At 41.6% G+C, this 18,064-nt stretch overlaps 1 protein-coding gene across 1 annotated transcript in view; it reads left to right on the plus strand.

Moving 5' to 3' along the window:
• The window catches only part of LOC145405060 (coiled-coil domain-containing protein AGAP005037), a 1,039,366-nt gene that overhangs the window by 192,131 nt on the left and 829,171 nt on the right, over positions 1-18,064 (plus strand). Inside the window, 1 exon segment of the mRNA XM_080276560.1 lies at positions 14,507-14,511. Within this exon segment, the coding sequence (XP_080132686.1) occupies positions 14,507-14,511 (5 nt within the window).

The raw sequence follows: 18,064 nt of genomic DNA on the forward strand, positions 1-18,064 counted from the left end.
TACGTGAATATAGCATATATAATAAAACTTACCTAAGCTGTTCTTTTCTGGCATGCTCTTTTCTTCATAACCTTCAATGAGTGATTGACACATTTCTACCCAGGCCTGTATTTTCTTGTTTTTGTCTTTATAATCTTCTGATGAAGTATCCCATAATGCAGGTCTCTTTTCTACTTCCACTATGAGAAGTTCAGTGTCAAGATGACCTGCCATGATGTTCTGTAAAACATAATTATATTCATAGTGTACCTCTGTTACTACAGTGTATATAATAATAATAATAATAAAACTATTCATATTAATTCGTAAAAATGCATACCTGATTGAAAAATGACAGCAGAAGAGCAGCACACTACCTCTGCCACAGATGAACCACGACTGCCGCTCGGGGAAAAACCGCCCGTCTGAAGGGTTCCATAGACTTCTAGAATCTAGAGTATTCCAAACCGCCTGCCGCCGCGGGGGTTGGCAGTGCGCGCGGCTGGTAAATCATTGACGCGCGGGAATTAAGCCGCGCGGGCAGCGTGTGAAGGGCCTCATTGAACTTCATGATTTCTAAACCGCGCGGGAAAACCGCGCGGGAAAAAATTGCTCGTGTGAAGCTAGCCTAACAGGGTAAGCCAATCAGAGGCCAGCTAACATCGTGGGCGAAGGTGGAAGCAGGATGGCCAATGTAACAGAGGTGCAGACTAAAATTTTAATCTTGGTAATCACAGTTGGAAATCACTCCACATAATATAACAGAATTCCAGCAGTTATAATACTGATATTGTATGAAGCAAGTAAAAAAAGAAAATAGGGTAGGAATTTCCACGGCATAAAACATTGGACAGGTTGACAAACTTACATCATTGTGACATCTTGGGACCGTATACATACCGCATCGGGTAAAGAGGCTTTCACAACCACCCCTTCCTAGCCAGTTCATGTTGGATATCACACTTGACTCTTATCATCTGTTTCATTTATGTGTTTGTATAATACCGCCTTAAATTGCCTAAATAGTATATACGAGTATCAACACTCCATATGCCGAGATATGTAAGGACGAGCGGTGTACTAGACAGCCTCCAGAGCAGCTGAGAATTCTGCCATTGAGTTGTATGTTTCACCTAGTTCGTGCAGAGTGACTCTAGTGTCAAGGTACATATCATCAAACAACGGCTTTGATACGCCAGTCAGCTGGTAATTGTATCTCTAATTATATTGTCAACGCCCCCAAAGTGCCATACTGTAAGGATTTCACTGCTAAACGAGTGAGAGAGATCTGCGTTTGAAATTTGCCTTAACTTGAGTCACAGGAGCCTGAGAATGTTAATACTGGTACATGTAAGTGATTGATCGTAATTTATTGTTTGTTTTCGTGTTTCGCGAAAGTCCAAAGGAAGGCATGGATCAACACATTTATTAGCATTTTCGAGGTTACTTGTTGTAGAGAACACGATAAATGAGATATTCCGAGTAAGATAAGGAGGACAGGGTTTGAGGTCATCTGATTACCGTACTCGTTTCTTGAGCCGTGAACCCCGAGTCTAAAGTTCAAGGCCACACCACTGCGAATAAGTGGAGTGGGTGCTGGTGTTATGTCCGTACACATTCTTGTATATGGTAGCACCCAGTCGGTTCTGTCGACATAAATTGCCCATTCGTACTTCGCCATCATATGCAAGGGTTATTCATGGCTATCACTTCTAGAGAGAACGTCCGGTCCTGCAGTTGACCTAGTATAGACTGATAAAGATACGTGCCCTTCACATTTTCACATAAACATATATTTCCATGGCAGTACACAAAAATAAACACACGTCCATCCATCCATCCACCCACCCACCCATCCGTCCATCATTCCATACATACATACATACGTACGGTACATACATACATACATATGTAGTCTACGTGCATATCATATATACATAGATACATACATACGGAGTTACGTGCATACCATACGTACATACAAAGGGGGGGGGGTCGTTCTCGCCGTGCCTCACCACCCCGAGTTACTAGTGACCTTGCCATACATACAATACATACATACAAAACACCCTGTCTGTTCCCTTCCATGACCTGTACTACACGTGTGCGCACACACCCACACCCCCTGAACACATACCACACATTCTCTCTCTCTCTCTCTCTCTCTCTTCAATCAGCTTCTTTCGCTCACACAATCCAATACCCCTGAAAGACCTAAGGAATTACCCAATATTGTATTAACTTCCTTATTGTGTGTGTGTGTGTGTGTGTGTGTGTGTGTGTGTGTGTGTGTGTGAGAGAGAGAGAGAGAGAGAGAGAGAGAGAGAGAGAATGACGAGGTAAATAAGAGGAAATTAAAAGTGAGAGAAGGAGGGAAAGTAAGAAGGGGGAAGGGAAGAAAGAGACGTAAGAGGAAGGAAAGAGAAAGTGGGGAGAGAAGATAAGAGAGGAGAGAGTTGGGGAGGAAGTTGAAGATATATGGAAGGTAGAAAAATTTAGCAGAGAGTGAATGGAATGAAGCAAAACAAACAGGAGAAAGATGGAGGAAAAAGAAATCAGAGAGAGAGAGAGAGAGATAGTCAGGTAGGGGAGAGAGGGAAGAAAGTCGCAGAGGGAAGCATTTAAATTTTGGACACCAAACCATTAAGTTAATGCACGTGTCCACCCATCCACACACACCTGTCCACCCATCCACACACACCTGTCCACCCATCCACACACACCTGTCCACCCATCCACACACACCTGTCCACCCATCCACACACACTTGTCCACCCATACACACACAGCTGTCCACCCATCCACACTCCTGTCCACCTGTCCACACACACTTGTCCACCCATCCACACACACCTGTCCACTTATCCACACACACCTGTCCACCCATCCACACACTTGTCCTGTCCACCCTTCCACACACACCTGTCCACCCATCCACACACACACACACACACACACACACACACACACACACACACACACACACACACACACACACACACACCTGTCCACCCATCCACACACATATACCTGTCACCCCATCCATACACACATACACTTGTCCACCGATCCACACACACACACACACACACACACACACACACACACACACACACACACACACACACACACACACACACACACATTTGTCTACTCACCCACACAGTTGTCTACCCACCTATACATCTGTCAACCCACCCTCACACCTTTCCATCCATCCACACACTTGTCCACCCCAATCTCTCCCCCCAAGTCTCTCCCCCACACACAGCAGTCCGGTAACCACATAAGTGTTAATTACCGTATATTCACCCAAACACCTGTCCACCCACACACATACACCTGCCCCACACCTACCTGCCTGACAGATAAGGCCATGGTTAATTAACTGGGCCATTGTATGCCGCAAAGCCCAACCATTAGTAGCTTTGGTCTAATAGGTATTGAATACGTATGGTCCATTTAGTACGTAATTACATCTCATTCATTTGTACAGGGAATAATGTTCGTCTTACTTATCTGTTTATGGTGGTTAGAATGGTTGAGCGGACGCCTTACTTACTCTGTTAATTAATATGATTAATTACTTTATTTTTTTTATAAATTTTTATATTTTGCCGCCAGATTATTTTTATTCAGCCCTATGGAGACTCGTTGTGTAGCGATTAGAAACATTCTTCATTACCCCCTTCAGTATCATGGTCGCTAGTTTACAATTAGACGAATCTCGCGTACTGGAGGTTAAGAATGCGCGCAACACACACACACACACACACACACACACACACACACACACAAATATATATATATAAATATATATATATATATATATATATATATATATATATATATATATATATATATATATATATATATATATATATATATATATATATATATATATATATATATATATATATATATATATATTTGTGTGTGTGTGTGTGTGTGCGTACATGGATGGGGTAATAAAAGAGGTACAAGGTAGGGTAGTGGATGTTGGAGTGGCCCTGGTGAGAGAGGATAGTGTTTGGAAACTCCCTGTACTGTTGTTTGCAGATGATACCGTGTTGAGTGAAGACGAAGGGGAGCTGCAAGGCTTGGTGGATGAGTTTGGGAGGGTGTGTAAGAAACGGAATCTAAAGGTGAATGTAGGGAAGAGTAAAGTGATGGTCTTTGAGAGAGGTGAAGTCAGTGAATGTACAGCGAGGTTGGATGGTGAGGAATTGGAAAATGTGAGTACGTTTAAGTACTTGGGTAGTGTGATGAGTAAGGATGGAGGTTTGGAGGGTGAAGTGCTTGAAAGGGTACAGCAGGGAAGAAAGGTTGCTGGTTCTTTGAAAGCAGTGATAAGAAACAGGGAAGTGAGCATGGAAGTGAAAAAGTTACTACATGACAGTATTGTGATACCAACTCTAACGTACGGAAGTGAAGCTTGGACGTTGTTGGAAGGACACAAGTCAAGAGTGAGAGCCGTGGAAATGAGTTATTTAAGAGGAGCCTGTGGAGTCACATGGAGAGACAGGCTGACGAATGAGGATATAAAGGAGCGTTGTGGTGTTGCTGTGGATGTGATAGGAAGCGTTATGAGGAACACACTGAGATGGTTTGGCCATGTGGAGAGGATGGAGGGTCAAAGACTGACCAAGAGAGTGTATGTGAGTGAGGTGGAGGGGGAAAGAGGGAGGGGGAGGCCGAGGATGAGATGGAGAGATGGGGTGGAGAGGTATATGAGAGAGGGGGGTTTGAGTTGGGAGCAGGGGAGTGAAATGGCGGGGGACAGGGCGACTTGGAGGCGATTTGTTTGTGGCCACCCCAAACGGGATTGAGGCGTCTGGCAATATATATATATATATATATATATATATATATATATATATATATATATTTACCTACATAAGTACATACATTATCATAGATACAAAATGCATACATACATAGAAACATGCATATGTACATTCTTACACATACATACATACAGGTACACTTATTTTGGCATGCATCTCAGTACATACAAATACATAGAATTTCGTTCATGCACACATACGTGCATGCACACTTATTCCTGAGTTCTTTGTTACGTACACTAATTCAGTCACTAAATATATAATTTTCGGTAGTACAGTATATGCAACAGCCTATATTTTGATTTTTTTTTTATTTAAAGTTTATTTTCATGAAAGTAAATACGCGAGTTTTGAAAGCTGTAATCAAGAGTGTGTGGGAGTGGGACCTAGTTTTGCAGGGCAGCCTGATAATATTCTTCGTGTGTGTGTGTGTGTGTGTGTGTGTGTGTGTGTGTGTGTGTGTGTGTGTGTGTGTGTGTAAATACACGAGTTTTGAAAGCTGTAATCAAGAGTGTGTGGGAGTGTGACCTTGTTTTGCACGGCGTCCTGATAATGTTCTTCGTGTGTGTGTGTGTGTGTGTGCGTGTGTTTGTTTTATTCGATCATCCCTCTCCCCATTGTAGCAGGGTGAATAGTGTGTGCATGATGATGATGATGATGATGATGATGGTCCGGAAGGTGGTGGTGGTGGTGGTGGTGGTGGTGGTGGAGGTGTTGCTAATGATGATGATGATGATGATGATGATGATGATGATGCCGGTGTTGATGATGATGATGATATGCGTCCCAGTTGTTACACTATCCTTGTTACACTATCCCTGGACAGTACAAATATAAACTCGAGCTACTCTAATTGCTTCATGTTTACGGATCAGCTGTGTCAATACGCCCTCTGATTGGTGCCCCCGGGTGACGTCATCGGGGATATGGAGTGTGATTGGTTGGGGAGTGTGACGTCATCGAGGTTATTGAGTGTGGTTGGTTGAGGATGTGACGTCACTGGGGATATGGAGTGTGATTGGTTGGGGTTTGACGTCATCGGGGTTACGGAGTGTGATTGGGGTGTGGCTTCATTGGGGTCATGAAGTGTGATTGGTTAGGGGAGTGACGTCATTGGGGTCATGGACTGTGATTAGGGTGTGACGGCATCGGGGTTATGGGGGCAATTGTTTGGGTGTGACGTCATTGGTGTTATGGTATGTGATTGGTCTGGGAGTGTGACATCATTGGGTTATGGAGTGTGATTGGTATTGTTATGCTATATTTTTAACTATTGCCCATTTATTTACATTGACAAAACTAAGCCTTGCCCCGAATTTGAACGCTGAGCCGTGACTGGGTGATGTGAGGCTGACTGCGACAATGAGGGTCGTATTGTGAGTGGCATAGGAGACTCCACCTCTTTCTTAGCGATTTATTCTGCACAGTTCACCTCAGTATCCATTTGTGCTATTACTGATGCAAACTGTGTCTATATTAAAACACTTTAAGCAGCGTGGAAGGTAAAACTGATATGCAATATAAATCGGTAAGGAAGAGGTGCTACGAAGCGTCCTCTGCCACTTAGAATATGATCCCAAATTCTATGTGATGAAATAAAAGAACCCAGACGTTATCTCCTCGGCAGTAATTTCAACCAGTCAGAGGGTTGGAGCATCTTTGCCTGGAAAATTTTAACGGACTGTAGTAATCACTTTTTGTTTTTCTTATAGTGTTGAAGTTCTTCTTCTTGATTAGTTTAATGCCGTGGGATCTCCCTGACTGGTTCAGTCTAAGAACCACTCCAGTACGATGACTGGGAAATAGCTCCCGGAATGTGAGTTATGAAATGTGTGTGTGTGTGTGTATCCCTTTGATGCGTGTAGGAGGACTTGTTAAACCACACTCGTGATGTGACACCAAGTATGGGAGGAGCTGGTGGTGCAGTGGTGGCATATCTAGCTCCCAACCGGAAGACGGAAATTGGATCTGAAGCCTGTCAGATTAACGGACTAAGGTGTTTCCCTTTATCTCTGTCCACCCAGCAGTACAGCTGTAACGTGGATGTAAAGTCGATAATTCCATATCGTGTTTGAGGGAAGATTAAGCCTTAGGAAAAATTAATCGCCTCATTGACACTTGTGTAGTTGATAGGCATTGATCTTAAGCCTTCTCCATTCTAAGTGAACGAGTGACGTGGTAGATTCCGACTGCACTGGTTCGTCCTGCATAACTTGGGGGAGATTTTCGTTATTTTGAAGCCTATTTCCTGAATCTCAGTGCTAGAATAAGAAAATAGTGTCGTGTTTCATCCTTCTCGTAGCTCCTCTTTGTTACTAGTGCCATGTTCTAAAATTACTTTCTTGTGACAGCCCAGCATTCAAGATGGAGATGGTAGTCTTAGACCAAGATAAGGATCCTCAGGATAGTTTGTCGATGTAGAAGGAACTGACAAGGAGAGTTCATGTGAGTGAGGTGGAGGGAAAGACGGGGAGGCAACAACCGATGATGAACTGCGATGTTGGGGTATATATAAATGATATGAGTTGGGGCATCCTGATGTCGGAGGTGAGGGTGACTTCCCCCGGGACTAAGGCGTCTGTCTATAGATAGGTAGATAAATAGGGCACAGTATAACAGATCTTATGTCAGAGTTCCATAATAGACAGTAAGAGTGACGTGGCAGCACCTGATTGGACGAGAGAATTGATTACGCAGCACGTCCTGACGGGCCGTAAATACTACGTCATTGCTCTGTAATAGGCAGTAGTGATGTGGCAGCTCCTGATTGGGCGACATCGAACAGGAAGTGACGTGGCAGCTCCAGATTGGACAGGAGGAGTGACGTCAGAGCGATGATGAAAATGAAGGTGGACCAGAGAGGGTCTTTATCCGTGGAACAATAAGCATATTCATAATAAGGCAGGCGCCAGGAGAATAATAAGGCAGGCGCCAGGAGAATAATAAGGCAGGCGCCAGGAGAGAGAGAGAGAGAGAGAGAGAGAGATGAATATAATCATGTGGAAGTGACCAGAATAAATCAGTAGAATAAACCATTTAAGTACGCCATTTGATTCAGGTGGGTAATGATTGCAGTGGGCGAACATTATAGTAGCTTGGTGGCGTCAGGTGTACTCATTTGATCTGTATTTTCCCTTGCCAATGGTGGTGTAGTGGTTGGAACGTCCCAGTTGGTGTGACAGCCTTGCATAGGTTTCAAATTGAGGAACAGATTTCTGGTTCTTGGATATGTAATGCCTCCATGGAGGGTATGCTGGTCAACTACCAGGAAATGTACTGGTCAGCGGTAGCCAAGCGCCGGGCCCCTATACACCGCAGAGAGCAGAATGGGATTGTCTGTTACGGTTTGATAACCTGCTGTTCGTTATTGCCATCTCGTCGACTTTCATTATTTGCTTGTTCTTCCTGCGTTTCACAGGTGTAAATAGTAGTGTTTTTTCGTAGTTATATATATATATATATATATATATATATATATATATATATATATATATATATTGTTACATAGCCTATGATTTCATCATCTTTTGTGTAATTTTAACGCACAGTATGCTGCATGTTTGATCACGAGCGTGTTCTGCCTCAGTCCCCCCCTTCTACCGTTATAGTAGAGTAAGTCGTCCTCTCTGTTGTCCAAAGCGGGATTGTCAACTCTTTGTCCCCATGGCTTCATTTGCGCGTCCTTCTTACAAGTTGTATCAGGCTCTGCTGGCCCCTATATAATGAGCTCAATCTCTGCATCATTGCCACTTAGATCTGCTCCTCATTTTGTTCACATCTCTGTCATCCCCTGTACAGATATTATTATTGTGAGTGCTCAAGAAATCTCCAACCATCTAGCAGCTGTGTGTAATTTGAGTATAACTGTTGTTGTATTTTTTCTTGTACTGTATAGCATAAGTTTAATTTGTTGGCCTAGTGAAGTTTTTGTAATTCGTGTGGGGTTCTTTATGTCAGTCATTTTTGATAATAGTTTGTATCTGTAATTATTTATCTGGCATTCACTGAGTATTATCTGGTATCTCATTTTATCAGGGCTGACTTAGATAAATTTACTCTTGCTAATTTCGTGTTAATAGAGGCTATTGCAGTTGACCATATATTTGACCTGTTTATTTGCCATTACATTATCCTTATGAGTCCTGAATGTTTCGTTGTTAGTTTGAGCATTAAACTTTAACTTGTAATTTTACCTAACTCTTTTGTTTTGAACCTGGAACTTTACGGGACAGTAGTGACTCTTCGTATTCTCACTTAAAGTGTACATTATCTTTCTCTGTTCCGTAACATAAATTTGGCGACCTCATATCAGGATATTCAGGATATTATCATAAGGATATTGTTTGATATTTTGTGACTGTGATATATTCATGATGGCTACTATTTCTACACTTGATGAAGCCAAAGATTTTTTGTCAAATGTGCAAACAGTGTGTGATATAGAAAACAGAACAAAGAATGAACTTAAGATTGTTGCTCAACAATTGGGATTTGTTGTTCGCTCTCATCAGTCTAAAGATCAGATTGTTGCCATGATTAATGAAAGCTTGTTCAATGTAACTCCTCCAAATGAGCAAACGCAGATTGAATTAGCTAAGTTACAGCTAGCCCTGCAGGAGGCCTGTGCTAAGGAGGCCGAGGCACAAGTTGAACTTGCTAGAATTCAAGCAGACCATGAGTATCGCATGAAACAAGGTGGAACTGGATCATCTAGCTCTGATGATTTTGATGTGGCTAAAAATGTTAAACTTGTCCCTCCTTTTAATGAATCTGATTTAACAAAGTATTTTCAGTTGTTTGAGAGGGTAGCTACAGGTTTTAATTGGCCTAAGGAGTATTGGCCAGTACTCCTTCAAACTGTTCTCACCGGTAAAGCTCAAGTAACTTATGCATCTTTGCCTCAGGATCAATCTGATAATTATGATGTAGTTAAGAGCTTGATTCTTAAGGCCTATGAGCTTATTCCTGAAGCTTATAGAGTAAAATTTAGGACAACTTACAAGCAAGATAAGCAATCCCATGTTGAGTATGCAAAAATCAAACAAGATCTGTTAGAGCAGTGGTTAAATTCTAAGAATGTGGATTCTGATTTTGGTAAATTTAAGCAGATGATTTTGCTGGAGGATTTCAAAAGGTGTATTAGTAAAGATGTAAGCCTATATCTTGATGAGAAAAGAATAGATAATTTGTCTGATGCTGCAGTTTTAGCTGATGAGTATGTTCTCACTCACAAGAGATATTCTAAAGAAAAAGGGAAAGCTGAGAGTAAGTAATTTGCCTCTACTCAGAGTACAGGTAACAGGAAAGAGAATAAGGATGATGTTTCTCAGGAAGTAAATACCAGCTTCACCTCTAGATTTCAGAAAAGTAAATGTACTTATTGTAGTAAGCTTGGTCATACTACGGAGAGATGTTTCAGGAGACAGCGTGATGTGAACAAAAAGGAGTCTTTAAATATTCAGTCAATTGGTCTAGTGTCCACTCTTGAGAGTTCCCAGAATTCTTTAACTGAGTTAACTGAACCTGCTTTGAGGGGTAACTTAAATTCTCATGATGGAGCTCCTCTTTTGAGCAGTAACGTGGGTGACACTCTCAAGAGTTCATGTGCTAATTTCCTGTCTGATGGTCTTGTCAGTCCTCTGGACAGTAATGACAGGAAATCAGTTAAAATATATCGTGATACAGGTGCTTGCCAATCCCTTATGCTGACCAGTGTTCTAGGCTCTAATGTTAATTCCTCTGATGAAACTGTAATCTTACAAGGTGTAGGGAATAATTACTTCTCTGTTCCTCTGTGCAGAGTGAATTTAGAGTCTGGTTTTGTTAATGGTTCTGTTATGGTTGGGTTGGTTGAGACACTCCCAATGTCAGGTGTAACTTTCTTACTTGGAAATGATATTGGTGGAAGTCAAGTGTGTCCAGCTCCTCAGTTGTCTAGTGAGCCAGTGGCTGCGTCCCAGGATTGTGATGTCCCTGATGTGTTCCCTGCATGTGCTGTCACTAGGGCTAAGTCTAAAGTTACTGGTGATTTAGAGGATAATGATGATGATGATGTTATCCTAGCTGACACTTTTCTTGCTAATTTGGACCACTCACCAGATGAGGCAGTACCCCGTAGTGTTGATAATTTGTCCTGTCAAGAGTTGGTTGAGTTGCAGGTTGCTGACCCTGAGTTGAAAGGTCTAGCTAACTCTGCTTACAGTGAAGAAGAGTCAGCCGGTGCTTCTACTTGTTATTATGTAAAGTCAGGAGTACTTATGAGGAAGTGGAGACCCCCAACAGCATCAGCCGACTGTGAATGGGAGGTTGTACATCAAGTTGTCATCCCTCGTGTTTGTAGGCAGGATATCATTAGAGTGGCTCATGATTCCAGTTTGGCAGGACACCTTGGAGTGAGGAAGACTGTGGCACGCATTTTGAAACACTTCTACTGGCCAGGTATCTTCAGGGATGTTTCCTGGTATTGTAAGTCTTGTCACACCTGTCAAGTTGTGGGGAAGTGTAATCAGACCGAAAAGGTTGCACCTCTAGTTCCCATTCCTCCTTTTGAGGCGCCTTTCACCCGTGTGTTGGTGGATATTGTGGGCCCTCTTCCTAAGACTTCTTCAGGATTTTCTTATGTGTTGACCCTGATTGATATGGCTACTCGTTATCCTGAAGCCATTCCACTTAGAAATATCTCAGCAAAGAACGTGGTTAAGGAAATGCTAGGGTTCTTCACAAAGTTTGGTCTGCCCAAGGAGGTACAGTCAGACCGGGGAAGTAATTTCATGTCAAACGTTTTCAAGCAGTCTCTGAAAGAGTTGGGCATCACCCAGATCACGTCTTCAGCTTACCATCCCCAGACCCAAGGAGCGTTGGAGAGATATCATCAAACACTCAAATCGATGCTCAAGAAATACTGTTTGGAACATCAGAAAGACTGGGATAAAGGTCTTCCATTCGTCGTATTTGCCGCAAGAGAATCTCCAAATGAATCACTGGGCTTCTCACCTTTTGAACTACTGTTTGGCCATGAAGTAAGAGGACCCCTTAAGTTACTCAAGGAATGCTGGCTGTCGGAGGAAGATGACGTCAACCTGCTGGAGTATGTGATGAAGTTCAAAGAACGGCTGTCCACTGCTTTACAGCTGGCGAGAGAGAATTTAGGAGCTGCTCAGGAGAAGATGAAGACTTGGTATGATAAGAAGTCCAGGTTACGCCACTTTCAGCCAGGAGATCAGGTTTTGATTCTGCTACCAGTTCATGGGCAACCTCTTCAAGCCAAGTTTAGTGGCCCTTATTTCGTGGAGAAGAAACTCAATGATGTCAACTATGTCATCGCCACACCAGATCGTAGAAAGAGCAAGCAACTATGTCACATCAACATGCTAAAGTTATATCACAGGCGGGACGAAAATAATCCAGTCTGCACTGTAGCTGTTCCACCCGAGTCTACAAGTGAAGTTCTCCCATGCAGCATGAGCCTGAGTGATAGTTTGGGGAAGAATCCTGATATCATGAATGATCTCCAGACTAAGCTTTCTCATCTACCTCCCAAGGAAAGGCAGGAGTTTTCGGCATTACTGCAGGAGTACCCGCAAGTGTTCCGTGCCACTCCAGGAAGAACCACTGTGTTGATGCATGATGTCGATGTTGAAGACGCAAAGCCAATTAAATTGCCTCCTTACCGTGTGAACCCAGTGAAAGTTCCTCTCATCCAGAAGGAGCTTGGCTACCTGTTGGACCACAAGATGATTGAGCCCTGTCAGAGCGAGTGGAGTTCTCCTGTCACTCTAGTCCCTAAGCCAGGTGGGTCACAGAGGCTTTGCATCGACTACAGACGTGTTAATCAGATAACCAAAACAGACACTTACCCTCTCCCTCGTGTGGAAGATTGCATAGACAAGATCGGAAAGGCTAGGTACATAAGTAAGTTTGATTTGTTAAAGGGATACTGGCAAGTACCTATGACTGAACGTGCTAGGGAGATCTCATGTTTTGTAACATTAGGAAAGACTTTTGCATGTTCTGTAATGCCATATACAGATTGTTTTAGAGTAATAAGAAATTTCCTTTGTAAATTTCTTTTTTCTTTGTGGGGAGGTGTTACATAGCCTATGATTTCATCATCTTTTGTGTAATTTTAACGCACAGTATGCTGCATGTTTGATCACGAGCGTGTTCTGCCTCAGTCCCCCCCTTCTACCGTTATAGTAGAGTAAGTCGTCCTCTCTGTTGTCCAAAGCGGGATTGTCAACTCTTTGTCCCCATGGCTTCATTTGCGCGTCCTTCTTACAAGTTGTATCAGGCTCTGCTGGCCCCTATATAATGAGCTCAATCTCTGCATCATTGCCACTTAGATCTGCTCCTCATTTTGTTCACATCTCTGTCCTCCCCTGTACAGATATTATTATTGTGAGTGCTCAAGAAATCTCCAACCATCTAGCAGCTGTGTGTAATTTGAGTATAACTGTTGTTGTATTTTTTCTTGTACTGTATAGCATAAGTTTAATTTGTAGGCCTAGTGAAGTTTTTGTAATTCGTGTGGGGTTCTTTATGTCAGTCATTTTTGATAATAGTTTGTATCTGTAATTATTTATCTGGCATTCACTGAGTATTATCTGGTATCTCATTTTATCAGGGCTGACTTAGATAAATTTACTCTTGCTAATTTCGTGTTAATAGAGGCTATTGCAGTTGACCATATATTTGACCTGTTTATTTGCCATTACATTATCCTTATGAGTCCTGAATGTTTCGTTGTTAGTTTGAGCATTAAACTTTAACTTGTAATTTTACCTAACTCTTTTGTTTTGAACCTGGAACTTTACGGGACAGTAGTGACTCTTCGTATTCTCACTTAAAGTGTACATTATCTTTCTCTGTTCCGTAACAATATATATATATATATATATATATATATATATATATATATATATATATATATATATATATATATATATATATATATATATGCGTAATGATTGTTTACTACGTTCACGAGTTTATTCGTTGATAATGATGTAAACTTGAGAGATTCTAATGTATATATAATTATATTCACACACGAGTATATTATATAATTTATGTAATGTTCGGAGGGTTTTATGAACGTACGATGGAAGAGAAGCATTGAAAGGATGGATCTATTGTTGTGTATTATATATTAAGACTCGTAGGCCTGTTATATCTCTGTAGTCTCAGACTGTTTCACCGTTGTATAGAATAGGAAAACGAAATGCTGAAGTAGAAATTTTATTTTATGCCTATCGACTACACGAAGGTTCAGATATACTTATTTTCATTTGTTGCCCAGTGGAACGAGGATCTTATTTTTATTACTTTAGTTTATTTATCATTTGCCTTTTGTTTTGTTTTTTAATCATTTCAGCCGTTCTGCGTGGAAAATTTTGTCATAGGCCTATGAGTGCCCATCTGTTACAATTTATATTGTTTTAAGATCGACGAATTTGTTTCAGTAACATACGAGAGGATTGGGAAGTGTAATGTTCATGTGAAATCGCCAAGGAAGAGATGTTACGGAGTCTCCAAGCCACTTACCCTGAGTAATTACTCTGCAGGGATACAATCTTTGGATATATGTAGACAGTACAAACTCACAGAATCGTGTGGCGTTGGTCAAAATTATATTCTCAGGTGCATTATTAGAGGAACAAGAAACATTCCAGTTGTGGGAGCAGCGGTGGGTCAGTCAGACTCGCCTCAAGAGTTTCACATGCGAGGGGTTTCACGCTGACAAAGCCCCCTGTGGTGCGTCATTTTAACTCGTAAAGGTTTTCAAACAATACGCTTCTCCCTAGCCAAGCCCTTTCTGGTCCCGCATCTGTCTAGTACTTCAAGGCTTGGTGATAGCTTTGACCATTAGGATTTCTCTCAGCTGAACAAAATCCTCTGATGTTGGCCGCAGTTTATCCAAGCGTACCAAGCACAAGGAAAAGGTTAGCTATCGCCTCTTTCCTGTTCTGAGTAATTGTGTCCATTTTTGTGTAATTGGTATTGTGATTACCTTAACCCTTCTTACCAGGAACCGAGTAATATCATGCGTTGGTAGCAAGAATAAAATGATAAAAGACATCATGGTACTATACAGTAGATAGTAAATTTTGACGAATAGCGTATAGTTTATTAATATTATTTATATGGTTTGATTATTGCTTGATATAATAACCTTTTTCAGCGTATTCTTTAGCAGTTTGAAGGTGCCCATATCTTAATTAGTTACCCTTTCTTGGAAAAGTAGGATATGTTTTCAAGCCATATTACGTCACATTACCTTGGATGTTGTTACTCTGACAGTAGAATTACCCCATCATACGTAAGGTTCTGTCATGGTTGAATATACTGTACAATCCCACTGACTGAAGACACCATGAGTTTACTTCTTGACAGGTCGCTCTGATAGTTGAAATACCATTATAATCCAGTTACTGTGGTCATGGTTATCTACTGTATTACTGCTGCCGTCAGTAGATTTTATTCAGTTTATGAAAGACCTGCTGTTTGAAAAATCTCTTGTAGATTTTATGGAATCGTGTGGTGGTGGCAAGAACGGAATACTAGTTACCGTATTGAAGGAATTACGTTGTTGCCGTGAATAATTGAGTCAGTGAAAATATGAACTACCTGTGATTACCTGTACCAGATTATTATAGTGACATCAGAATTATCTGGTCATTGTTTTAAGGACTAGATTACTTGACTAGATAATTGTACGTAGATTACCGAATGCTTGGTTCCTGTGGTAGGTAATTCCTCAGCAGCAGGATTGTTTATTATTGCTTATCATGGTGAATTATTTTACCAGATAATCATACTTAATGTGCATTCACACTGAAGCCGGAACCGGATATATTTTGGCGCAATGGCCGAACGCGTAGGTGGTATGAAAACAAGAAAAAAAGAACACCTCATGGGGCCAAGTTTTTCCGGGACCGCAGTTTCTCTTTCCCAGAAGTAATGAAGAAACTGAAATGAGAAAGTAAGTGAGAAGTTTAATGCTTAGAATGTGAACCAGTGATACAGTATGGTATGTTCTGTGTTTAATTTTTATCCTGGCCAACACGATCAGGCAAAATTGTGTAGAAAGAAAAAAAAAATATCCATTCCGGCCTCATTGTCAGCGCACCCTTAGACTGTTGTTACCTTGACACAGAATTGCCTTAATATATTGTTTTTAGTGACAGGATGATTTCGCAGGTTAATTACCTACACTCATTATCATAATAGATTCCTACCTTGACAGCAGGATTCTCTTGCTTTTAGCGACTAGATTATTTTACCTGTTAATTAGACCCCCATTACCATGCTAACGTACTAGTTTCTATCGACTTCATGTTCGTACTAGACTGTTGCCATGGCCACAGGTACCTTTTTATATTGACTTAAGTATTTTACCAGATACCTGTAATTTTACTGACTCATATTACCCTAGCTTTTTAGGTTAGTGCCTTGACAATACGATTATGTGTTTATATTATTTTCCAGATAATTCGACTCAGGTTACCTTGCCAGTATATTACTTTGGCAAAATTGCCGTGCTGTTGTTGTTGGTAATACTTTTGTCATGATTACCTAGACCAAAATATTCTTGCTAGATTATTACCTTCACAGCAGCATTATCTTATCATTTCTAGTGACTTTAGATTACATTATCATTATTATACTTTGATCACTTCTGCAGATTAATTAGTTAGATCACCTTGACCTTAGATATTAATTAGATCACCTTGACCTTAGATAATTTACCTTTATGTTGTTTGACCTTTTGCCAACCAGGTGACCAAACACTAAATATTATCTCCCACTTTTATCTTCTATCACAGCCGAAGAATAGAGAGGTCAGTGCTTACCACCACTACTAGCATGACACACCCTACACCCTCACCCTAGCCTTCACCCTAGCACCCTCACTTTAGCCCTCACCCTAGCACCTTCACCCTAGTCCTAGCCCTCACCCTAGCACCTTCACCCTAGCCCTAGCCCTCACCCTAGTACCTTCACCTTAACCTTAGCCCTCACCCTAGCACCTTCACCTCCACGTTCACCTTCATCCGAGCCTCACCTTCTTGTGCATCCTCACTCACACCCCCACCTTTCCCCTCACTCTCACCATAGAACTTGTGCACTGTTTTTGATCATCCTGTCCCTTACCCTCCCTGTCTTTCATCGTCATCCGAACCCTCTCTGTCTTTCATCGTCACCTTGGCCTTCACTCAAAGCCCATTCACCATCCCTTCACTAGATGTCACATTCACACTGTCTGTCACCTTCATTCATCCTCACTCTTACCCTTATTTTCTCCCTCATCGTCACCTTAACATTCATCATTCACCCTTACCCTCATCATCACACTAACCATCACTCTTATCCTTGATTCCCCGCGAACTCACTGTATCTCACTGTAGTCCTCACCCTTCGTCACCCTAATTTTTACCCTGCTCCTCGCCCTGCTTCACTCTATATTTTCCCCAATCCTCACTCTTCTTCTGTCTACATTTTTATCCTAATCCTCACCCTTCTTTACCTGCATTTTTACCCTGATCCTCACCCTTCGTCTCCCTATATTTTTGCCTTAATCCTCACGCTTTGTCACCTTATGTATTCACCTTAATCCTTGCCCTTCTTGACCTCACATTTTTACCCTAATCCTCACCCTTCGTCACCCAATATTTTCACCTTGATCCATACCTGTCGTCACCCTAAATTTTTACCATTATCCTCACCCGCCGTCACCCTATCTAATCCTCACCTTTCATCATCCTACATTTATATCCTTTATCTTCACCCTTAACCGTCCCATCTTATCACCCTTGTTCTCACTAAGCCCACTCTGGCCATCATTCCTCTGTCTTCACGTTCACGCGCTGTCACCTTCACATTCGCAACTCTTTCACCTGCACCTTCACTTTCGCCGTCATTCTCACTCCTTCACTTTCTTTCACCTTTACTTTCACTCTCACTGTACAGTATTTCTCCATTACCCTCATCTTCATTTATTTTCACTTTCACCATCACATTCACTTCCATCCTCACCTTCACTTTTACCTTTACCGTCATTTTTTACTCTCATCATTTACCCTCATATTCTTTTTAACCACACCTTCACATTCACCTTCACCCTCACCTATACTTTTAATATCACCTTCACTTTTACCATCATCTGCACCGTCACTTGTACCTCACTGCACTTTCACCCCCACTGCACTTTTACCGCACTACACTTTCATCATCACCTT

Source organism: Coenobita brevimanus, chromosome 65 (assembly GCF_032717465.1).
Source record: "Coenobita brevimanus isolate Jiangsu-jjx chromosome 65, ASM3271746v2, whole genome shotgun sequence".
Classification (NCBI taxonomy): domain Eukaryota; kingdom Metazoa; phylum Arthropoda; class Malacostraca; order Decapoda; family Coenobitidae; genus Coenobita; species Coenobita brevimanus.